The sequence below is a fragment of the Lacerta agilis genome, chromosome 1, assembly GCF_009819535.1.
Source record: "Lacerta agilis isolate rLacAgi1 chromosome 1, rLacAgi1.pri, whole genome shotgun sequence".
Taxonomy (NCBI): Eukaryota; Metazoa; Chordata; class Lepidosauria; order Squamata; family Lacertidae; genus Lacerta; species Lacerta agilis.
This window is the reverse complement of record NC_046312.1, coordinates 29,314,652-29,339,956: the sequence shown is the minus strand read 5'-3', so window position 1 is coordinate 29,339,956 and position 25,305 is coordinate 29,314,652. Positions and strand designations below refer to the sequence as shown.

At 43.9% G+C, this 25,305-nt stretch overlaps 1 protein-coding gene across 1 annotated transcript; it reads right to left on the bottom strand.

Annotated features, from left to right (window-relative positions):
- Window positions 1-811: 811 nt before the first annotated feature.
- TMED10 (transmembrane p24 trafficking protein 10) lies at window positions 812-24,695 on the bottom strand. Its single transcript, XM_033142569.1, has 5 exons — window positions 24,426-24,695; window positions 18,328-18,448; window positions 8,581-8,660; window positions 3,933-4,059; window positions 812-3,041 (listed from the first exon to the last, which is right to left on the bottom strand). The coding sequence occupies exons 1-5, from the start codon at window positions 24,678-24,680 to the stop codon at window positions 2,920-2,922; spliced, it is 705 nt and encodes a 234-aa protein (XP_032998460.1). The 5' UTR covers window positions 24,681-24,695; the 3' UTR covers window positions 812-2,919.
- Between the last annotated feature and the right edge of the window lie 610 nt (window positions 24,696-25,305).

Below are 25,305 nucleotides of genomic sequence, written 5' to 3'. Positions count from 1 at the left end.
GCAATATACAGAAATCACATTATCTGGAACTTTGTTGAGGGGTGATGACTGACTCAGCACCATTTGTGTCCAAAGCCTGCAGTGCATTTGGATACACTCACTCCAAATTACAGTACTCACTCCAGTTTCTGTATCCAGCCCTGGGAAGAAAGATGGTTGGTAAAACATCTTATCCCTACAAGGCTGGTTGGATGTTTTCAGTCCTGGGTCACTGGTGCCTCTGAGCACACACAAAGTGCCTTTCTTAAACCACTACCAGATCCAGCATACATTATCTGTACAACTTGAGTCATACTCCTGTTTTAGAATATTAACTGTTAGAAAACAGCTTTGCAGCACTTACTTGAAGCAAGGGCAAGTGGAGAGTGCTAACTTGAAGATGCTGGAAATTTCCCCTTCTTAAAGATCTCACATTCTGGGTAATGCTTTGGGTTTCGTTGTAGGGTTCTAGGTTCAAGTTCCTACTTAATCATAAGCCTCTCTTGGTGGGGATGATAAATGAGGTAAGAGTTATTATACCTGTACACTGAAGCGCAGTACAGAAATGATTCTGGTGTCTTGTAAAGATAAGACTTTCACCCAGGCCTTTTTAATCCTGACCTACAAGACTTGATCCTGTTTTTACTAGATTTCTCTTTTATTGTTTTATGTTACCATTTTTGTACAACGCTTCGAATTAACAGTTTAGAAATGCTTTTTAAAAACAAACGAACAAATAAATAATCTACTTAAGTAACAGATGCTAGGGGGAAATAACTGATTTAAGTAAATTAATGTATAAGCTTTTGAAAGATTTACAGAGACACCGGACTGGAGAGCATGTCCCCCCCGCAAAAACTTTTATTGAGAAAAATTTACAAATCCCCAACCCACTTGTTACAGATAAATCTGTACAGGTTTCCACAGCCCGTTCTACTCAGCTTCAGTTACACCACAAGAGTTAGGAGTGAGGCCATGTCAAGCCACACCACTAAGGCTAAAGTTTAATGGCTCTCAAGACGTCACATAACCCATCAAAAAAAGGTCATTTCTCATTGGCAAAGTAGTGGCAAATTCAAATGAAAGGCCAACAGGATACAAAAAAGATGCTTTTGCTTTGAACTGTAGAAAATTTGCTATGGGAGTCTAAAAAGAGGAGCCCAAAAGTACCCACTACACCTGTACCACAATCTTCCAGCAGAGTTTCTATTTATTAACTGTTTCCAAAGTAAAAAAAGGTAAGCAGGGAAAGACTTCAGCTCTGAATTTAAAAGCAGCACTGGACACTTGAAGGCAAAACTCACAACAGTAATTTTGGGCAGTGGGAGAAGAGACATTTTACAAGTTCCAGAGTTTCTGATCAGTGTAGTTAGCTCTCAACATTTAGGCGTTAAGGAAATTTGCAGGACATTTTCCCTCCTCCTTCTCCACTGGCCACTACCAGTATCCCCTGGTTTCTCAGTGTGGGATGGGGAGTGGGAGGGTGGCTGAGGGAGGGGAGACAAGGATGGGAAACTTCCCCTCCACAAATATCCTTAGGATTCAAAATGGATTTGGGGTGATTTTCCCACTTCCCCAGTTCCCCTTGTGTATCATCCTGTGTTGTTCAAGAGGGGGCCCAAACTCTGCCAAGGGGATTTTTAGGGGACATAAGTGCCTGCAAGGCAAAGGAGGGGATATTAAGATTTATTTGTGAATTTAAGTTGGGAACGAAGACTATTTTTTGTGATACATTGATCTGAAACTTGTTATTTTTTGAGTCAGGGATGATATTTGTTGCTGCTATAAGCCCTGAAACTTGTAGAGCCCAGAAAAGGCACAAATGTCTTAAAAATTGAAATGACACTACAGCTCATCTACAGTTTCTCCCACTGACTCACCTGCCTGCCATTTTGCATCCAAATAACATTCGGTTTCTTGCTGTAGGAAATGGCTGCCTCCCACATGAACAGACCCCAGCCGTGCCAGTAATTCAGGGTTGATATGGGGGTAATTAACCTTGGCAGAGTCCCCAGGGTTATATGCTGGGTTATAAGCATGTGGATATAACTTACAAGTTCATTAAAATGCAGGTCTAAGATTGCCCCAACTTCTATCTTTGGTAGAAGACAGGGTTTTATATCGCCCACGGGGGTGAGGGAGAAGAGACCTATCCCCCTCCCCTAAGGATTAACCCAACTGTGTATTCAAGTATGCATCAAGCTGGTGCCCCTTACCATTAAAAATGGCTTTTCGCAGTATCCAAGGTGTTTTCAAGAACTGCTTCATTTTAGAACAAGGGAAGCAATGACTTCAGAGAATGGGATAGGATGAAAACAAGAGCATTTGTAGATAAAGCCTTTCTTCTGTAATTTAAACAACACAGCTCTGTTATTTTCCAACTGTCCTTCCTGCTTCTACACATTAAAAATATCAATATTCTGACAGACAAATGCCACTGGCAGTTCCTTCTCCACTCCAAAAGTGTAGCTACTGATCAATTTGCAACAAGATCTGCTTCTGGGATGGTTGACTCCGAGTGGCTCCCTCTCAAAACTCTGTGGTAAGAGATAGAATGCTGCAAGTTTTAACAAACTGCATGTATTCAAGTGGCTTAGAGGATCAATCTGGTGACATATGGGAAGAGGTCACCTGACCTCATTTGTAAGTGAGAGAAAAAGACAGCGTAAGAGCCAACCACAGCTGTCATGACAGTTTTATTTCATCCCTGTCCAAGAGTGCCCAAAATCACAGCTCCCACCATCTTCCATGTCTATCCAATAATAGTTCAGAAGCATCCTGACCGTGTTCTATACCAGCATTTCCCTCCCCACCCCCCCACCCCCACCGGGAGCCATTGCAGAAAAAGCTCTGTTTGGCAGGTGAACCCTGAGGTGGCTCTAAACAGCCATAGTTGGGTCTCTGTTGTTCTGCTGGGGTTTAAAAAAGGGGAAACTGCCCCTATTCAATCAGCTTCTTGGCCTTGAAGAAACGACGCAGATAGAAGACTTGCCAGGTAGCCAGTCCAATGAGGCAGAACATCGAAAAAATGCTGAAGTATAGTACCCGAATGTTGGTAGATTCTGAAATGAACAAAAAACAAACAAACCAAAAAGCTTGTTACTCAGAACAAATGGCAAGAATCCCTAAGCCAGCCCTCCAATGCCTTCAACCCCACAAATCATCTAGTATATTTTCATCTGAAGTATTCATATAAAACGAAGTACCAAAAAGATACACTCTTAGTATATTGTGGGCCAATTGTGGATCCAAAAAGGCTCAGCTTTCATTCAGTTAAAAAAAGGCAACTCAAGATCCTCTCTCATGGCTACTGAAATTTGAAAACTGTGCAGGCAGAAATTATTACTAATACTATTATTATACAGGGGTGCTTGTGAAAGGCTTTGGTGTTCACAGATGGAGCCTGTCTGCCACACATGAATATTGGTTCCTTCACTATAGAATTTTTATACCTCTGCTGCCAACCTCTTGCCTATACCTCTCTTTCTGTATCACACTTCCCACTGGAAGGGGGAAAGTCAAAATTCTACAAAAGCTAATCAGAGTAAAATATACACTGAAGTTGTTTATACAAATAAGCACAAACATAATTTTGCCCATTATATTCCGCACACAGAATTTGACTTTTCTTGGGGCCAGATAAGAACAGTCCTGGCTGCCGGTGATAACAAGAAAATAACAGAATCCCAAGTCGGTGTAAAGAGAAGGGAGTGCCATGACTGTAGTAGATTTGGTGGAAAGGGGGCTTTATGGGCACAGCAGCATTACAGTTATGTCGGTGAAACATTCCAGTGATCTTAACAGTATGTTTATAAATTGATAGATGATGCATCAGACAGCCTTGTCTACACTATAAAGCAGGTATCAAGTAAGCATCATGGCAACATTATCCCCAACCATATGCATTAGTGAGAGAAACATAACAATACTACTCCCTGAGTTGGAGTACGTACCATTGGTGTCCCGCATCTCCTCTTCCCGCTTCTTCATGTAGGCAAAGTCATTGACAATAGACTCTGAAAGATCCTCCAGGCGTCGCAGCTCCAGCTCCAGTGGCTTCAGCTTCTCTACTTTAGCAATCTGTAAAAAAAGAGAGACAGAGACTGAAAATCACAGCCAGAATAAGACTGTGTTCCCATCACTTGAAAAAAGAGTCCTGATGCAAACAGTCCTGTCTGTGGCATTGTCTCCAGCCACAAAATCAAAACCAAACTAACTAACCACTTGCACCACAGAGAATGCATATGAAAGAATGGGGAGGGCGGAGGGAGAGCCTTGAATAGACATCCTCATCTGCTGTTCGTAACTAGGGAGGATGTCTTCTTGTTCAATTGCCTCCTTTTCAGTGCCTTGGCATGCATCTCCCCTCCTGGGTAACCTAAAACAATAATCTGAAAGCCTTCACAGTAGATTTTTGAGGTCAACAAAGCCATAGTTTTTCAGCCAACAGAATCTCCAATATCCTTAATTTCCCAGAGATGTTAGGAACTTTTCCAGTGCCTAAACCAGTGACAAAACCACTTTGATAGTTTCTTGTTTTAAAACAATCAAGCAGTATATAAATGTTATGAGATAAATAAATAAATAAATAAATAAATATTGAAACAACACCCCCCCCCAAAAAAATTATATAATTAGACACCCATACTTGCATTTCCCAGGAGGGGAGATACATGCCCAAAGCAACCTTTTAACAAGACGGTAGCCTCTCCATATAACAAATATGGATGTCTACCCAAGTGTTTTCAGTTCTTTCATTTGCATTCTCTATGGCATGGGTAGGCAAACTAAGGCCCAGGGGCCGAATCCGGCCCAATCGCCTTCTAAATCTGGCCCGCAGACAGTCCGGGAATCAGCGTGTTTTTACATGAGTAGAAAGTGTCCTTTTATTTAAAATGCACCTTTGGGTTATTTGTGTGGCATAGGATTTCATTCCTCCCCCCCCCCAATATAGTCCGCCCCCCCCCCACAAGGTCTGAGGGACAGTGGACCGGCCCCCTGCTGAAAAAGTTTGCTGACCCCTGCTCTATGGTGCAAGTGTTAAATTGGTTTGCATTTTACACAACACTTCTTAACAAATTTCAAGAGGAGGTATTTTGGAGGAGCACAAAATGTTTGGTGAGGATTCTCATTTTGCTGCTCCAGATGGACAGCACAAGAAAAATTTAATAAATTTTGTAGATTAATTAAGAACAGAAATGCACGTATTGCTGATGAGGAGTACACCTCTTAGTTATCAAACTACAAAAGCCTGGGCAAATAAAGATGTTTTCAATCAGCATTTAAAACCTCACAATGTGGGACAGTTGCATCGCTAAGGGCCATTATTCCAGAGTAGGGGACCTACTACAGAGAAGGCCCATCTATACATCCTTTTACTCTAAACCCTGGTGGGGGGCAGTGAACAAGCCCTACCCTACCAATCTTAAGGACTGAATTGGCTTGCATTGAATGAGGAGCTCCTGCATGTATCTGGGCCCCAAGCTTTGTAAACCAGCACCAGCAGCCTTGAATTGAGCCCAGGAGCATATAAGGAGCCACTGCAGTGCTTTACTTCCAGCTAAATGGATACAGGACTGCAGCCTAAGATTAATTTTATCAGTATCACCAGGCCCATGCAGAGCTTGTCTTAGGCCTGAGTTGGTCTTGTCAGGACCCCTGACCCTCTTAGGCCTCCAAGGCCCAGGGCAAGTGTACCTGGCTGCCCCTGTGCCTCCCACATGGGCCTAGGTATAACCCCTAATTTAAAAATCCACACTTTTGTTGCTACAACAGAAGTATGAAACACATTGACCTAGCCTCTTTTGCCACTACAACACTGTCAAAGAAGAAAAATGGACATACATGGTTAACAAAAAAACAGAGAGCATTCTGTGTTACAGATGGGGATTAAAGATGGTGCCTGGCTTTGAGAACGTTGAAGGCCACTGTTCTGTATTTTTTTATTTTATGTTGTTGTTTTTTTAAAATGGAGCAAAGTAAGTCTCTGAGGCTTACCTTAAACACATTTACCCAAGTAACCTCCACTGCACACAGTTGAATAAGCGTGGAAAGGACATCTCTTTTAACTTTTTTGCTTACATATTTCTCCAAGTTGCACCACACATCCCTGTACAGGAAATATGCTACCAAAGGTTTAGTAAACCCGATCCAAATGTCTGGCCAATGAGAGTAAAGGCACTGGGATGATTCACAAGCAAGGGAAGCAGTGATTTCCTGTTTCATTTCCCTCCATTGCATATAATAACCATTTAAGGAGAAGGACAATGTATCCATACTTCCCTCCTTTGTCAATTATTTTAAAAATAATTTGTTCTACGTTGTCCTGATTTTTCTGACTTGTGAACAATAGCAGCGGGTGTACTGTATCCTTTTTTCTAGTTCAGCTTCGTAGCCTCTAGGCACTTTTAAATTAACATTTAAATACAGTAATATTAAAAAAATTAAATTAATAAGCATATTCATCTGTAGCACAGAAAACAAGTCTCATGCGGCCAGATAAGCTATTTGGGAAGAGCAGCATAGTTGGAGGAGCTATATCCTAATACAGTAATGGGTTTAACATTTCCACAAATTCAAACTGCATGGGGTTTAATGTAGCTGCAGTGGAGCTGGGCAATGACAGCTCATCACAGCAGGGCACAGGAGGAATGGGTGGAGCTGAGGAGAGGGGCAGAGACTGAGAGGGCAGTGGGCCAGGTAGAGAAATGATGTCAAGGTCACTCACCCCTGTACCAGAACAAACAACAGGACAGTATATTTACTACAATGGTGGCTGTTCATTGCAAGGCCACAAGGGGGCAATCAAACCTTGGGAGACAGCAAACAGCAGCTTTTCATAATTTAGCTAAATTACTGAATTAAGTAATCCTTTCACTTATGTTTTAATTCTGAATGATAAAATCAAGGCTTAGTAAGCAACATGGCCATAGCTCTACCAAGCAGAATCTGACAGCTTCAGGAGAACTTTACAAGTTCTGTCAATTTTTTGTTTGGGTTTGGTTTTTCATAAGCAAGGATGCAGAAAGGGGGAAGAAACCAATGCTCTGTTTAGCAAGAGAAAAATACTGAAAAGCTGAAAACAGTTTTTGCACAAATCTCAATATCCTGAAAAGTACCTCAATTCATGAGGTCAGCTACTAGCCTCTGCCCTCTCACCCATATACCTTGTTGCAGGTGCCTAGACTCCAATCATCTGTTACACCAACATCTTCTCTCATTAAGGATATGTGTTTAGGATTAAATGGCTGTGGAAAAAATCTACACTCCTGACATACGCAATCCACGCACCGATTCTCCTGCTGTTTTCTGCTAGTCCAAATGGACCCCCAAATCAGCACAGTACCAGACCTCTGCACTCATAATTTATTTTATTAAGTGCCCCCTCATTCCCATTTAAGTATACCAATACAAGGGACAAACTTAGTTGGTCTCTAAGGTGGTACTGGAAGGAATTTTTTTATTTTTTATTTTGTTTTGAATTCAAGGGAAAACAGCATTCAGAAGCACCTTTAATCTCCAACAACAAAAATGAAATAGGCTTCTGTTTTGACTCTCTTAACAAAGCATGCCAATAAGGCATGAGAGCAATGGCCCTTCCCTGGCGCTGTCTATCCCAGTATACTGCCTCTGAAGATGGGAAACTTTATTTAGTGACCATATGTTATTAGCCATTGTTAGACCTATACATGAATGCGCCCAATCAGTTGTAAAAGCTATATATGAAACAATAAATTTATCCCTGCAATGAGATAATCTCTTTCTGCATTGGGGAAAAAGCAACCATGAAATGTTTAGTCTGTGCAGGAAAGGAACTGAAATTTAAGAAAAGGGTCCATGGCCATCAAAAAGCAGTATAAAAAGGGAAAGGTCATACCTTAGTACTCTGAATATATGAGAGTTACTTTCATCTGGATTGCATCAAATGAAACTGTCTTATCCAGTCAGATAATGCTGATCCATATAATCCTGTATCAGGTCTCTAAGATCTCAGGCAGGAGTCTTTCCTAGCACTTCCTGCCAGAGATCCTTTTAACTGGAGATACCAATTCAAGACCCTCTGTGTGCAAAGAAAATGCACTACTACTGAATGATGCATTACCCTTCGCATGCACAAGACTGAAGTTTCAATCCCTGGTATCCCTAGAAAGACCTTTTCTGAGCTTTTAAGAGAGCCATAAATACTTGGCTAGATGGATCCGTAGTCCAACGAAGTACAAGGTAGCTTCATGCAACGTCAGCAGTGTTAGGGGCAGTATTTTTCTGAATGCTAGTTGTTTGAAACTGCAAGCTGAGGGAGTTCTGTTCAACTTGGGTCCTGGCTGGCCACTCTGAGAGAAAAAATGCTAGATATCCTGTTTTACGAATAAATTCAGCTTCATAGCTAATGAATTCCTTGCCAAGCAGCAGATTGCTCCCTAAAATGTGTTTAGCAACTTCAAAAAAAACTGTTCCTAGATGAGCGCTTTACTCAGGGAAGCCCTAGGAATCAGGGAGACTGGGAAAACAGCATTGAACTGTGAGCTTCAAGGCCACATACAGTTGTCACGTGAGTGTCAGGAAGAGAATCAAGAGGCACAGGCAGCAAAAGCAGAGATGTACCTCCTCGTAGTTCTTTGCTTCTACTCCATGCTTCATGTTCAAGGTCACGAACTGGTCTGGCATCCGCCCTGTTCCTGGAACTGCAATGAAAGGATTCATTGTATGAAGTGCTCAGGCTGCCAGGAAATTCCCAGCCCCCCGCCCCCCAATACACAGCAGGGAGAGATTTGCGGCTCTCCTCCTGTACAAGCCTCGGAACAGCTAAAGAGGCAGCCCAACTATGCCCAAAATCACAGAAAAATCTACAAATAGCATTGGCTAAGGTAGGAACTCTGAGAAGTAATGAGAACAAGCTGCAAGAAGCATGTGGAGCGTGCAAAACACAAGGCACTCTGATTTCCTGGTCTTCGTTCCACTCTCTAGCAATAAGGAAACATGGGATCAGTTTAGAGCTAGACAAGCTGGTAAGAACTACTGTAAGTGTTAATTCTGGCCAAATAGAAAAGTGAGTATAAACCTGAAGTGGTGTATTAGACTGAACAGATGAAAAATAATAACACAATGAACAGATTTTTCTAAAGTTAAAGATCACCTAGGCAAATATAAAACCACTGTGGAATGGAAAATCAGAAACAACCCGTGGCACTGCTATAATACCCGATTGACCCCTGCCCTCCTTACCTCCCTTCTCCTTACTCAAATTATTGCTCCCCAACCCCAAATTTTAAAACTGCCACAAACCTGGTTATCTAGTGAATATTGATAGGTCTGATCTAGAGGGTCTTCCCTCTGCAATTTACCCCTTGATAATCCAGTTCAACCCCTGCCAATGCAGGAAGCCCACCTTCCTCTCAAGCAGTTTGTTCCTCTACTGAAAGCTCTCCCCAGTGAGGTCCACTTGGTGCCTCTGCCGACATAGTTTTGGTACCAGGTAATAAAATACATTTTTTCCTCAGACATTTGACAAGATTATGAAGATGATGTGTCTGTTGTGTGCTGCCAAAGCTTCTGGCAGCTGTTATGGGGTGGGTGGTGCTGTGTATATTTTTCATGAAATGCATGTTTATTTCTGAATGCGTTAATATTACAATGTATTTATGTTTCTGTTTTTAAAGTTATGTTTCAATCTGTTTGGAAACCACTATGTATTAAGCAACTTACAAGTCTACTATATTATGATGATAATGACAGCAGTTTATACTTTTTGGAAGTTCTTCCTAATGTTTAGACAGAATACTTTATATTGTCATTTTAGCTACCTGCTTTGGAGTCTGATCTCTAGGACAACACAAAATAGATTTGCTCCATCATCTATGTCAGTGGTTCTCAAAGGGTGTAGTGCGCTACGCTGGTGAGGAAGGAGAGGATGGCAATTACAAAATAGTTGTGTCCTGTGTTATAAATCAAGGAGTTGTTTCTTTTTCTTTTCCAATGTATTTCTTTTCAATAAAAAATTCAGTGTGGTGTGAGCAAATTTATATTCAGAAAGTGTGGCCCAGAGAAGAAAGTTTGAGAAACACTGAACAATGTGATAGCCACCCTCAAGTATCTGAATGGAACAATCCTATCACAATCCTCCCTAATGATCTCTTCTCAAGGCTAAACATACCCTTCCCAGAGGACTTTATCTCCAGGCCCCTCTTCATCTTTGCCATCCTCCTCTGGATAAATCCCAGTTTGCTGATATCCTTCTTAAACTGCAATGCCCCAAACTACAACTATTTATCTCTTAAGAAAAAAAGGGGGGTAGAACTGCATGTATTTTTTCCCCTCAGGCTCTCGGTTCCTAGATAATTATGTTCTCAGCACTGATAATAGGTTGTGGACCTAGCAAGGTGGACCAGATTGAAGGAGGGAAGAAAGAATATGACCATCTACCTTAAGCTCAGAGCTATGCTGTGAACAACCCCTTTGCATGTTTACTTCAAAATAAGTCACCCCAGTTTATGGGGCTTACTCACATTCCTATAAACACTTACCTGGGAGTAAGACCCACTGATAATATTGGGACTTGCTTCCTGAATATGCATGCATAAGAAAGCTGCATTTGTCAGCTTGGTCAGAAAAGAGAAATGTTTTGAATACAGTTTTTTAATCTAGCTATTTTGGACGAAGGGGATAATTGCTTCTTACTATTTCTACTTTGAAGTAATTATCTTTCTTTGTTAATCTGCCAATCCCAGATCAGATGTTTTTTGACCCATTACTTTTAAGGGCATGGGATTAAAGGATTTTAAGTGGGGTTACGAAACTGTAGTTATGCCAAATGGAAGAAGTATGGCACAGTATCAATTGGGTCATGTTATGTCAGACACAGCATTACTTAAGGTAACAGATATCTTAAAACAAGCTCAGGACATAATAAAGAGCCCATGATCTAGTCAATAAGTTTGTCATTCTGGTGTTTGCATTCAGCATGACAGGCAACGAACACACTGTGGAGAAAATAGTATGAGGCCATTCTCCCTCCCCCCCCCTTTTTTCAAAAAAAATTAAGGAACTATACCCGGTTTTGCAACATATGCAATCAGCCTGCCTTCCCCAGACTTTAAAAAAAGCTAGCTAACCAAACTCTCTAGCCACCAAAAAGCCTCTAGTTAGTACATGCACCTCTACTACCATGTTAGAAATTAGCCAGATACCAGGCACATTTTGTGACTAGTGCAGGTCCAATTGTGACCACGTGGAGATCTCTGGATGCCAGATTGGCAACTGACATCTCCACCTGGCTTCCCCTTCCAGCTTTTTTAAGCGGGTAAGCAGAAAAAGCTTATTTATTGCATTTATATCCCAACCTCTTTCTCCAAGGAGTACATGGTTCATCTCTCTCTTCAGTTAATCCCTACAACAACCCTGTGAGGTGGGTTAAGAGGCTGTGACTGGCTCAGTCATGGTCACCTAGGGAGCTTCAAGACTGGGTGGGGATTTGAACCCTCATCTCCCTGGTCCTAGTCCGACATTCTAACCACTACACCACACTGGCCTCCTAGCTTCTGTAGGGCTGCCATATGTCTTGAATTTCCTGGACACATTTGGAACACTGCAGCCGCAAGCAGTGTCCAGCCAGAAATCGGCGAAATGTCTGGGGAAATCGGCAGTGTCCTTTTTGCCAGTTTCCCTCAGAAATAGCTCAAAAACATCCAATTTCTTTGCGATTTTGCTCAACAACTTTTCTGTCCGGATTTTCACTTTTTGAAATATGGCAACCCTAACTTCTGCTATGGGACAACTGTATAAACTAAGCAGGTAAATAAATATGGGGAAAGCAAAATGTCACTTAGAGAAGGATCTGAAATATTTTCCTTGAAGCTTGAATTTGTTTTATTCAGGATTGTTTTATTTGATGTTTTGATGTGTTCTAAACCGCTTTGCTTTGAAATTTTTTCCCTTTTAAAATATGAAGTGGTATAGAAATGAAATAATAAGAATAAGACTAAATCCTACTGGGGGAAATGGTGCCTAGACATTCTGCTGTGGCAACTGTAACCTAGGTTTAAGCTGCCATTTGGAGATAGGTTATACACCTGAGTTTCTAACACTGTTCTACTACTGGGATCAGATACATTAGGCTGTGGTCCCACCTCCTCCATGAAACAAGGAGGCAGGTGTTGGCATTGCTGCAGTACCTTTAAGGAATGGTCACCACCAGCAGTTTCTGGATCCTATCTGCCAACTTCATGCAGCCAGTGGGCAACTGCTGGTTACCACAGGAGAGAGTACTTTGGGGCTTAAATCCTGCTTGCAGGTTTCCCACAGGCACCTGGTTGGCCAGAGTGAGAGCAGGAGGCTGGGCTAGATGGACTACTGGCCTAATCCAGCAGGCTCTTCTTATATTCTCACCCTTCTATGATTCTGCCAACAGATTTATTTCAGTGTCCCAATTCACAGGTAGGTGGCAGCACAGCACAGTATATGAAATGCAACGTGGGGGTAGGGAAGAGAAATGCTCCTCTTCACTGGATAGAAACAGGAGTGTACTTTCCATGGTGCTACTCCTGACAGCTTGCAAGATGTCATAAATATATGTGTAGTTTTCATAATGGTAAATGAGCAAGGCAGTCCCCCGCTACACATGCCACAAGAATCATTGTTTCCAGTTTTTATGCAAGCTTTGAACTTCTGCTATAGCCAAGGAAACTAGTTTGCATAGTGAATTTGAAAAATACTAATTTCAGTGACATAAGTGAACTTAGTAAGGACTTATGAATAAAAATGCACAGGACTATGTGGAATGTCCATAACTTGCAGAAACCCTGGTAAAGCTTTGGGTCCTTACACTGAGATGACAGGAAGATAGGAAGAACAGCATATGGACTATATGCCTAACTCGTAACATAAAAGTAAGAATTGTCAGGATAATAAATTAAAAGTGCTTAGAACTCATGTTGGATATGCACCATACAAATGTTTTAAATAAGAGAAATGACAAAGCACCCCTACTGACTTCAAAGGTAGAGAAAGTATAGAAATCAATACCACACTGACTAAAAAAAATCCAAGTGATTATATATATATATATATATATATATATATATATATATATATATATATACACACACACACACACACACACACACACATACTTTGCTTAGCCAAAAAAATTATGTTCATGATAAAAGTGAGAATAAGCAAGTAAAATATACTTGACAGGCTAGAACGAGTAATAAAAAACCAAATGGTCACTTCCACTTTAGAAAATAAAGTGTTTTTCATGCCACTATTACACATACTAGTCTCCCTTAAAACTATCTCCCTTAAAAACATAAAATCACATAACTGTAGATTCTACAATCTCCCTTAGAACCATAGAATCACACAATGTAGAGTTGGAAGGATAATATAGTCCAAACTCCTGAAATCCAGGAATCACTGCTAATGCAGGTTTTATATGAAAAATAGTTTGCACAACATTCTAGCCAAACGCTGCCCATAACAGTCTGGAATTGATGAACCATATAAAAATCAGTATGGGATAACTAATTTACACTGCAACAAGGCAACCTACAGATCATGCGCTTTTAGTTGTGAAGTTGTTCCTCAGATCAGAACCAAGAATCCAGCAACATCTAGTCTCAGTATCTGCTTAGAGAATTGGAATAAATCCAAGCTCATAATAAAATTAGACTGTGTTTGTTAGACAATGTTATTAAATATGTCTAACTCTCATTCAAAAAAGTCACTTAAATATACTTAAGGTTTGATGGTTAGAAAACAATTTCTGGTTATTGGTCCTGTGGGAAGGACCTTTTTAACAAAGTCTTCCACTTTTAACAGCAAAATAAATAAATAAAGGGTGAACAAGAGAATGAAAGGAATGTTTCAGGTTAGACTTTCAACATATGCTTGTTGTAAAAAAAATAAAATAGTAATACTTATGGAGAATGAATTTTTACATACAGTGGTACCCCGCAAGACGAAATTAATTCGTTCCGCAAGACTTTTCATCTTGCGGAAATTTCGTCTTGCGAGGCACCGTTTCCCATAGGAACGCATTAAAATTTAATTAATGCGTTCCTATGGGAAAAAAAGTCTGGGGGCCCCTTCCGACCATCACCGGAGCCTCGCCGCGCCGTGTTTTAAAGCTACAGGGAGCGAACAGCAGCACTGCCGTTCGCTCCTTGCAGCTTTAAAACGTGGCGCGATGAGGCTCCGGTGGGGAGAGGCGGCGTCGGATCGCGCACGGCCATCCAAAATGGCGGCGCGATCCCACTCCGCCCCCCCCCCGCGCACCGGAGCCTCGCCGCGCCGTGTTTTAAAGCTACAGGGAGCGAACAGAAGCATTGCTGTTCGCTCCCTGCAGCTTTAAAACGCGGCGCGATGAGGCTCCGGTGCGCGGGGGGCGGCGTCGGATCGCGCCCGGCCATCCAAAATGGCGGCGCGATCCCACTCCGCCCCCCCGCGCACCGGAGCCTCGTCGCGCCGTGTTTTAAAGCTGCAGGGAGCCAACAGCAGCACTCCTGTTCGCTCCCTGCAGCTTTAAAACGCGGTGCCGCGCCATTACAGGGAGCTGTAAAGGCTTACCTTTTTCTCCGGTCGGGAGGGGTGTTGTGCATCGCGTCCATCTTGGATCGACTGTGCATGTCTGCGATCTCCAGACATGCACAGTCGATCCAAGATGGACGCGATGCACAACACCCCTCCCGACCGGAGAAAAAGGTAAGCCTTTACAGCTCCCTGTAATGGCGCGGCACCGCGTTTTAAAGCTGCAGGGAGCGAACAGGAGTGCTGCTGTTGGCTCCCTGCAGCTTTAAAACACGGCGCGACGAGGCTCCGGTGCGCGGGGGGGCGGAGTGGGATCGCGCCGCCATTTTGGATGGCCGTGCGCGATCCGACGCCGCCCCCCCGCGCACCGGATCCACGTCGCGCAGCGTTTTAAAGCTGCAAGGAGCGAACAGCAGCACTCCCTGCAGCTTTAAAACACGGCGGGGCAAGGCTCCGGGGGGCGGGGGGGATCGCGCCGCCATTTTGGATGGCCGTGCGCGATCCGACGCCGCCCCCCGCGCACCGGATCCGCGCCGCGCCGCGTTTTAAAGCTGCAAGGAGCGAACAGCAGCACTCCCTGCAGCTTTAAAACACGGCGGGGCAAGGCTCCGGGGGGCGGGGGGATCGCGCCGCCATTTTGGATGGCCGTGCGCGATCCGACGCCGCCCCCCGCGCACCGGATCCGCGTCGCGCAGCGTTTTAAAGCTGCAAGGAGCGAACAGCAGCACTCCCTGCAGCTTTAAAACACGGCGGGGCGAGGATCCGGTGCTTACAGTGGTACCTCGCCAGACGAATTCGTCTTGCGAAAAAGAGCCATAGACGAATTCGTCTCGCGAGTCAACTAAAAACTCGCAAAACCCTTTCGTTTTGCGAGTTTTTCGTTGTGCGAGGCATTCGTCTTGCGGGGTACCACTGTAGTAGATCATTAAAAGTCATTCTGGTGTGGAGGATACAAAATAGCAAGAAGGCAAGTGAGTAATGTCTGGCACATGCAATATATTCCAAGCTTCCACATACAATACAAGAAACAGAGTGGCTGGGGCAACCCAGTCAGATATGTGGCATATAAATAATATTTTTATTTATTTTATTATTACAAGCATAAAATTACACAAGCACAACTTTGCTGCCCCCAAAGCAGAGTGTGTGATGCAAGGGAAGAGCTCTGGGATAACAATTTAGCACTCACAATGGGGATCTCCCTAAGTCTTGCAAGGCAGCTCTTCCCTCTGCTGGGGTCCCTGCGCAAAAAGCTGTGCCTTTCGCTTCCTCTTCCTCATTTTTGTGGCCAAGTGCTTGAGAAATCACAGTTGCTCAGGCCTCACCTGCCCAACCGCCCAAATGTTGCAGCTCTGCCTTCTCAAGGCAGCTAACCCTACAGCCATTGTCCGCCACAGGATCCTCAGCTACTCTGCAGACAGCATGTCAAAACTTCTTGATACCAATAATCTAATAATACAAAGAACTGTAGAGATTATTTGTTATGGGGCACTCTACCACAGTGCATTGTGCTAGTATAGGAACTACCAAGGTTTGAGATGAACAGGATGCTGCCGTTAGTTATCTTGGGACACAGACAATTCAACATCCTTCAAAAGGCAAAAACAGTCTGCAACAACCTCTTCCCCTTTTTCTGCACAATTAACTATTAAGGCATAACCCCCAAAGCTTACAATCACATAACTAAAGTTTTGCATGTTTTCACACAGTGTGTCTGGGAGGAAGGGAAGAGAAATATCTCCTCAAATGTACACCTCTTAAAACCTTCCTTGGTAGGCTAAACAACGCCATTCATGCATACAGGGAGAATCTGACAAACCTGACTAAATTTTTGTGTTCTCGGGGCCCCTCAACAGAACTCATAACTGCTTTGTCCCCATCTGCCTTTGATGGGCACTGCTCAGAATAGTGTCCTGGGATCCTTCCTTGTTAATACAGGGTATTTTGCTAATATTTTGTTTTCAATGCAACCTACCATCTCTGATTGTCTTTACTCTTGAATTATTTAATAAATATATTAAATTAAAAACCTAGAGTTTAGTCATGAGGCTCCACTTTAGGAACCTTACACACTATTTTGTTGATGCTACTGAATAGCACTAAAGAGCCTACTTAGGTCTATCTCCCATTTATGATGCTGTTACATTTATGTCTTCCATGTAATCAGTTTAACGTTTTTAAAAAGCATTCTGATAAAATCCCACACCTATATTCTTCTGTTCTCAAAAAGCATACAACTTTAGCCAAGGAAAATACTCTTCCCCTAAAAACAGTAGTGAATTTCACGCCAACCTAGTTTTTCTAGTATAGACCTCTGTTGGCAGACTAGAGGTATTTTTACATTTAGAAAGGCCATAACACATATGCTCACTGGTAAGTATGTTGTTAGCTGGTTTTAACAAGTCTTTTGATTTACCTGTTTGTTTTTATGGTTTTTTTTTAACTTTTATTGCTGTTTGATTGTATTTTTAATATTCTGTTGCACTTGTTTTACTGTTAACTTGTGGAAAGGAAGGACACAAATTTAACAAATAAATCTCTGAGATTCAGAACATTGAGACTGTCCCACCTAAGTACATCATGGGCTTTAAGCACAGAAGACATATATATGACCTAGAAGTTCCAACAGTGACGGTGACAGTGGAAGCAGGAAGCTCCCTTGAACCTCAACAAGATGACCACTGTCCATTTGTGTTGAGAAGCAGCATTAAATACCGGTATGCCTGGAGGTGTTGTGGACTATTTGCCCTAAACTTCAACCCAGATCTTCATGAGGAAGAGGGGCAAATGCGTCACTCCCAAAGGAAATGTCAGCTCTAAGACTTGTTAAGCAATTGCCCTCAAAATCTGGGTACATAATCAACGTCCTGCACACTTCCACTTCCTCCTCTCGTGATAGAATATACCAAAGCAACGGGCCCTCGGTCATTATAACTAAGTGCCACGTCTCTACAAAAAAGGGTTTCTGGCTGGTTTAGAGATGCTAGCAACTGATTAATGAAGAGACTGAGTTCCATCTCCAAGGAGTGGAAAGCGAACCAGCAGGGGTGCATGGACCAATAGAGCAGGGAACAATAAGACTTAACACTGGCTTTGAGGACCCACACAGCACAGAAAGAGTATTAGCTGAGTGAGGGAATGATACAAGACCAAATGTATTATTTCCTTGCCTCTTGTACAGAAAAATCAGTGTACAGATGGTGGAATCCCTCTTTGATGTCTCATATGAATAGGGAACTATGGTGTTAATTTCTACCTGAAGCAGAAAAGAGAATCAACTGCAGTGTTTGTGTTTCTTCCTTTCCCCTCTCTGTTTACTGGCTAGGAACAGTTGGTTGTGCCCGTGCCCTCTCAATGTCAGGTGTGTATAGGCTACAGTGTGGAGAATTTGGGCCCTCTCCTAAATAAAATTCCAGTAACTGTACATCTCTATCTGCTGTGGAAGACAGCAAAGCACTTCTTTCATGAAGAGACTCATAAGGCTTCTGTCATAGCCAACCAGTCCTCTTCTACGATCCTGTTTTTGTTGTGTCTCATTCTGGATTATAAAATTTCCTTTGGGTGGGCAATTGTGATTTCAGCGCTGCTCAAATGCAAACACTTCTGGGAAGGAATGCAACAACTGGCATTCATTAGTAATTTTAGGAACTGACTCCCCTGGGATTAAATGTTCTCTCTCAGTCCAGAAGACCTCAAAACACTTGGCAAAGCAGATACCCCTGGCCCTTGCTCAACGTTACCCTTTTAAATGGATCCCACAAGAGATGGATGAGAAAGTAGAGAATAGGCATACCAGGAGCACCAAACAGGGACTATCACACTTACCCACAGGGAGCTTGCTCTCAAAGCAGGCTTCAAACATGTCATAATCCTCCGTGGTGAAAGCAAATTTGCCCTTAGTTGCATCCTCCTTGACATAGAGAATATGCCCAGCTGAGTCAGTAATCTGTAGGAAATACGAAAAATAAGAGAGGCAAAGTAGTTAACATCCAAGTTCTATGTTAAATTATATGGGAGGGGGAGGAAGAGAAGACAAAGATCTCCCTAGAACAGTGTTTTTCAACCACTGTTCCACGGCACACTAGTGTGCCGCGAGATGTTGCCTGGTGTGCCGTGGGAAAAATTGAAAAATTCAAGAGAATTACTTTATATATAGTCAATATAGGCACAGAGTTAATTTTTTAACATTTTCTAATGGTGGTGTGCCTCGTGATTTTTTTCATGAAACAAGTGTGCCTTTGCCCAAAAAAGGTTGAAAAACACTGCCCTAGAACACTTGGGCAACTGACTTCTGTGCTTTCCTTGTCCCCACCATAGGTGAAGAGATTTTTCCTAAAAATTTAATTTCAAATTCATTTATGCTGTCTCCATTATTAGCCTCTGGCATGTTAAGTTGAAGACATTCCCATAAAAGCATCCACTAAAAATGAAAGTCAGAAGGAAATGTGGGAATGGGGTGTGTGTGTGAACTCATTCACTTTACAAAACATACATTATCAGCAGCTCTGAGTAGGACAAGTTTTGGATTTACAGTTGACCAGACAATAATTGCATAATTTATAATTGCATAACTAATAGCTCTAGGAGACAGCACATTTGTATGCTTCCCCCACTGCCAAAGGAGCAAAACATAAAATAAAGCAAGCTTTAAAGGCCCCATGAGAGCATGTTAAAAGCCATGTGAGGCCTTGTTTACTGCAGTAATAGCTTCTCCTCAAACATGGTTCTTCCATAAAGAAGTGACTGATGCATGCACACACAAACTAGTTCCTTTCCACCATTAGATGGGCCACGTCCAAAAATATATCATGCCAGCTCTACTTTTCTCTTCATCTGCCACAACAAGATAGTTGCCTACATACTGCCAGGCACGTTGCCCTAAGTATACCTAGTATGGGCAAACTGCTTAAAAGTCAGCCTACACAATTGTGGGGGAGCAGCCATTCAGGGAGGGGGGAATGTTCCACCACAATACTCTGGCATTATGCACAGTAACATCATCATCCTTCACAAACACAGCTTTTCTCCCCATACTGCCAGCCTGAACAATAAGCACCCACACGAGACTGAGATCAAGTAGGATGAGAGCCATTAAAGAACCTCCACTACGTAACCAACTAGCACATTGGCTACATTCTTCCAGAACGGAAAGCCTAACTGTTAATTATGGGATGTCATTATCAGAAAGCAAGCACCACAGTGATGAGCTATTAAAACACGTGAAAATGGCATGACAAAGAATCACTGTTAACTGCAAATGATAAATCCCAGTCAACAGCTGATCTGAGACTAAGGTCCTCAAGCAGAATTTTGTCTCTAGAAAATAAACTAATGTGTGATCATTAATAACTTGTCTACCCTGACAAGTTAAGGTGCTAATGTGAGCAGCTGGTCAAAAAAACCCCAGACTTTAATTTTTTTTATTCTGGATGAGCAGAGCAGGCCCATGCAGACGTGGGGGCAGCCAGGTACACGTGCCCCAGGCCTTGGAGGGCTAAACAAGCTGGGGGTCCCCATCAGGGACCAACTGCTTTTTTGCTTGAATTTATAACTTTATTCTAACAAGACTCCCACCCCAGGCCTCAGAGAAGACCTGTATATGCCTGGAGCAGAGGATATTTGTTATGTAGTTATTTCATCAATTGCCAAAGTCAGGACCCCAACAAAGGCTGCTGGCATATAACACCCTATTGCATCAGTGTGGCCTTTTGGGGGAAGGAATGCTTAATGTACAATCTCAAACTAAGTTAAGACTTCATTGACCAGCGTGCTAGACCACTCCTGGATAATGAGTATTTGGGTGGGGGTGAAACACAGCCATCATTAACAGCAGTTTTAGGTAATTAATACTAAGTCATGGTTTGTTTAGTCAAATTGTGGTTTGTTTTGATGTCTGAACCCAGTCCAATGTATTAATGGTGGTTTGTTTGCTAGCCATAAACTATGTGAAGCCATGGTTTGTCGCTGGCTTATGAAATATGACCTGTTTTAACTCCTTTGGCACAATGGGTCAGTGTGTCTGGCTGTTAACCAGAAGGACTGTGGTTCGAGCCTACCCAGGGACAGCTGTGGGCAGAATTTCTGCATTGCAGGGGGTTGTACTAGACGGCCCTTGGGGTCCCTTCCAACTCTACAATTCTATGATTCTAACTATATTTTGGTCTATATTGTCTAAACCCAACAGCTCTGCTTAACCATTATTTGTTTGCCAACCCCACTCCAAGCTACAGAGCCACAAGGCAAGAATAGTTGGAAAACCAACCAAGCTTTGGAGAAACAAATCATGGTTGATTTGCTAATTTACAGGACAATTCATGCTTTGTAGCATTTATGGGTGAAAGCAGCCATTGTGTAGTAGCATCCAACTCCCACCCACCCACCCCGCAAGTACATGTGTAGTGCTGCACTTCTGAAAAATGTACTTTTAAAGGCAGGCTGTTTAATTTTTATATGTTTACATCTTTGTTTCTAAGTCTCATGAAGGAAAGCATACACAGAGAAAGGCACAGGGGCAAATGAACACCAGACAACATGGTGTAAAAAGTACTTGTATAAAACTAACATCAGAACTAGGGCAGGGCGGCAGAATCCACCCACCTATGAAGCAAGTGCCTTTTTACAAGAGATACAGCTAATTTTTAAAAATACATTTTAACTCCCAGAATCTTTCTGACAGCTTAAGAACCTACACAGCAGGAAGCATTTGTCCAAAAGAGGATGGTGAGGAACCTGGAAACCAAGTCTTATGAGGAACGGTTGAAAGTGCTAGGGGGTGTTTAGCCTAGAGAAGATGGAGGAGGGGGGAGAAGAAATATACTGAAGGGCTGTCGTGAAAAGATGGAGAATACTTATTCTCTGTTGCTCCACAGGGCAGTATTAAAAGCAATAGGTGAAAATTCCATGGAAGCAAATTTCAGCTAACTTCCTAACACTAATAGCTTCAAAAGAGCATTAGACAGTGTGGTGTAGAGAGTCAGTGTGGTGTAGTGGTTAAGAGCAGTAGACTTGTAATCTGGTGAACCAGGTTCACGTCTCGGCTCCTCCACATGCAGCTGCTGGGTGACCTTGGGCTAGTCACACTTCTTTGAAGTCTCTCAGCCCCACTCACCTCACAGAGTGTTTGTTGTGGGGGAGGAAGGGAAAGGAGAATGTTAGCCGCTTTGAGACTCCTTCGAATAATGATAAAGCGGGATATCAAATCCAAACTCCTCCTCCTCCTCCTCCTGGAAAACTACAAGCCATGATTAGCTATGTTTTACCTCTACTGTCAGAGGCATTATGCCTCTGAATATCAGTTTCTGGGAATCATGGGTGAGTAGAGGACTGTTGTGTTCATGTCCAGCTTACAGGTTTCTCACAGGCATCTGGTCAGCCGCTGTGAGATAAGGATGCTGGACTAGCTGGGCCACTGGTCTGATCCAACAGGCTCATCTTATGTTATTAGTTGTTCAAAAAGGGAACAGACTACCTCAGATGATGGGCTCTCTTTCACTGGGATATTTAAACAGAGGGTGGAGAGCTATCTGCCAGGGATGCTGCAGTTACACCTTATGTAACAGAACCTGCACTGAACAGGGGCTGGGTGAGATCACCTTCAGGGTGCCTTCCAACACATATTTATTTATTACATTTATATACCACCTTTATCTTCCAAGCTCAAGGTGGTATACATGGTTCTCCTCCCCATTTCACCATCACAACAACCCTGTGAGGTAGGTTAGGCTAAGAGATGGTGATTGGCTCAAGGTTATCCACTGAGCTTCATGTCTGAATGGGGAGTCGAACCCTGGTCTCCCAGGTCATAGTCTAACTATTATGCCAAACTGGCCCTGATTTCCTCTAAATTAGACTACTATGATGAAGGAAGGGAATATTAAAAACCAATAATGGTTTTTTGTGTGACAGGAATGCTGTGGAACGAAAACAAATTCCAGGGTTACATCCGCTTTATTTCAAAAGTACATTGCCTCTTTAGCCACTATTTTGCACCTGGCTTTGGTTGGTGGCTATTAGTATTCTAGTAATAAAGCAAAGGAGATCCTGCCAGCATGTAATCTACCCACCACTAATATACAGAAACCTGGGCCACAAGAGTTTCTGCCTGGTTTTATGCATGCTGACTCAGACATAAATAAGTCCCAACTTCAATGTGATTTATTCCAGAGGAAGGGTGGTTAGGAATGCAGTCTCTGTTGCATGTAACAGACTGTGTATCCCAAACTGACACGTCACTCTAGCAGCTGCAATTATTCTTCCCCAGACTGGTCATACTGCGTGGTATCCAAGACCAAAGCAAAATCCTTTTCTTGGTCAATTAGGACAGATAACACAAGAAAGAACCTGGGGATGCTGCTGAAAACCAACAGCCATATTTCAAGGGCCCTACATTATTGGCTACTATCTAACCCTATGGGAACACACAATGTACCAATAATTTAACATGGGCCAAGTTTAACTAAATTAGTACCAGGATGATTGCTCAAAATGGGGCTGCTCCATATGCTTTGTAACAAATTGTTCTGCTCTTATATTCAAAAGCAGCTGCAAAAACTAATATCAGAATGTCACAGCAGTGTTAGAAACTCAGATATAGAAGCTAGGCACTAAATGGCACCTTAAGCCTAAGTTGTGGCCACCACAACAGAATGCCTATTTGCCAGCAGGTTGGACTAGATAGCCCTCAAGGTCCCTTTGAATGCTACAATTCTATGATCTCAACTACACTGCTTGACTATAGCTTACTCTTACCACAATTCACTTGTCCCAGTATGTGAGGAGAAACACATACAGTGGAAATGGTATTAACTATGTACTAAGGCAGAGGTTTTTTTTAACTGTGGTCAGTGAGCTCCATTTGTGTGGCCTGTGGAAAAGCTGCGGGACAGTCAGCTATATCTGTACTCAGCCCTGCACTTACTTTTCTTGATGCGATGATGGAGGACTAAGATGCCCAGCAGAGGGTCCATGATTCACGCAACAGTGCAGAAGCACAAGACGTGTCTTTTGCTGCGCACGAGTCAGCAGGCTCGATGGAGATGCCAGGTGCCAACCTGGCGGCGCCCAGAAATCTCCACCACATGGTTGCAACTGGACTCGCGCCAATGGCAAAACGCACATGGTGCCCGGGGAATTTTGAATACCGTGTCACAGAGCCCTGAATTTTCACAGCATGGGGATACACCTGTTTTGGTAGCATCACCGCTGTTGTGAAAGCTACAAACCGTTGCACCCTTTCATCACTGGAATTCATCCTTCCTTCACCCAGCAGCCTAGCAACCACTCTCTTTGTTTTCTGTTTCATGGTGGGGGGTGGGAATGCTTTCCTCCTCTTGAAACTTGGGCAGGAGTTCTTCAGTCCACTTCTTATTCTGAGGATGCAACAGGCCCCTCCGACTATGGGCTGCATGCACTGCATGCTCAAAAGCAAAGGACTACAGTACTGTACTAAGGAGGGCAAAACTCAGCGAGGGCGAGGGGGGGGGAGAGAGATGGTAAGTTAAAAGAGCTGTCGTGGGTACGAGGCACGGAAGAGTTTCCTCAAGAGAGCAGAGGAGGCCAGCGAAACAGCCTGTTTCACACGCACGGAGGAGCAGCCTCCGAGACACCTTCCTCCCCCGGAAGGGCCCGGAGCTGAGGCCTAGTTCCTCCTTCCGCCTTTCGGCGTTATCAGGAGAGCCACGCAAAGCTGACGTGTCCTTACAAGGGAAGGGCCTGGAAGGCAGCGGAGCCGCCGGCAGCACCCCGAGGCCTACGCAACGCCTCCGCCCGCGGCTCCCCGCCCTCTCACGGCGCGCTGTGAATAACACGGGCGGTGAGTGGGGGGTGCTGTCTGAATGCCTGCCTGCCTGCCTGCGCCTGTTCTGGGTCAGCCTCCCGGTGTCCCAACCGCGCGAAGCCCCTGCTTCCCCTCTCCCGGCCTGCACCTTGAGGTTGGCGGACGGGCCGCTCGACGAGCCCGGCGGAGCGACGACCTCGTACTCGCCGGTGACGAGCATGTCTCGGTGGATCTCCTCGCGCAGGCATTTGCGGGCCTTGCCCGGCAGCTGGAAGGAGATGGGCCGCGCGGGGCCCGGCAGCAGGGCGAGCAGGAGGAGGGCGAGCAGGGGCGGGAGGGAAGCCGGCCTCGGGGGGGAACGGCCGCTGGGGAGCGACAGCGGCAGCAGCAACGGCAACAGCATGGCGCGAGTAGATCCGAGCGACACAAGGCCGGGCTTTCTGCCTCCGCCCCCCCCCCTCGCGCCGCTGCCGGCTCCAGGCACGTGACCCGCCGCCGCTTACGTGACGGGAGGGAAGAGGAGGAGGAGGCCGCTGCGCGCCCAGCGAGGCAGTTGGGAGAAGCCTTAGAGGCCCGGCCTGGAGAAGCAGGGGGAGCTATTGGCTCCAAGATAGCGGGGCTTAAATTGAACCCCAGGAGCACCGTTTTCAGCGTCATTTCAGGGCTGGGGCGAAGAGTCACCCTGAGGGGAGCTGCCTTTCAGTATACCCAGTGTACCTTATATGTTTCTTACTACAGGATTAAGCCGAGGTTGGATGGCCATCTGCCATGGATGATTTAGCTGAGATTCCTTCCAGGGTTGGACTAGATGACCCACGGGACCCCTTCCCAACTCTATGCTATCTATGAACGTTGCCTCTGTATTTGGAGTATATGCAGCTAGATCAAAGCGGGTAGGTGGGGGTGGCCGAATCTGCCTGTGTTGGTGCTGTAAGATGGTACTACTTACTCACTTGAAATAAAGTCTTACTTAAAGCAACAGGATTACTTTTTACTGGATGGGTTTAGGATCAGCGTGGCCAACCAGA

What these genes read in the sequence shown, in the direction of transcription:
- TMED10 (XM_033142569.1), bottom strand. Translation starts at nt 24,680, where the DNA reads ATGCTGTTGCCGTTGCTGCTGCCGCTGTCGCTCCCCAGCGGCCGTTCC. An exon ending in AAGCAAAGAACTACGAGGAG is followed by an intron (nt 4,060 to 8,580) that starts GTACATCTCTGC and finishes CTTTTTTTACAG; the next exon opens with ATTGCTAAAGTAGAGAAGCT. An exon ending in GGAGATGCGGGACACCAATG is followed by an intron (nt 3,042 to 3,932) that starts GTACGTACTCCA and finishes TGTTCATTTCAG; the next exon opens with AATCTACCAACATTCGGGTA.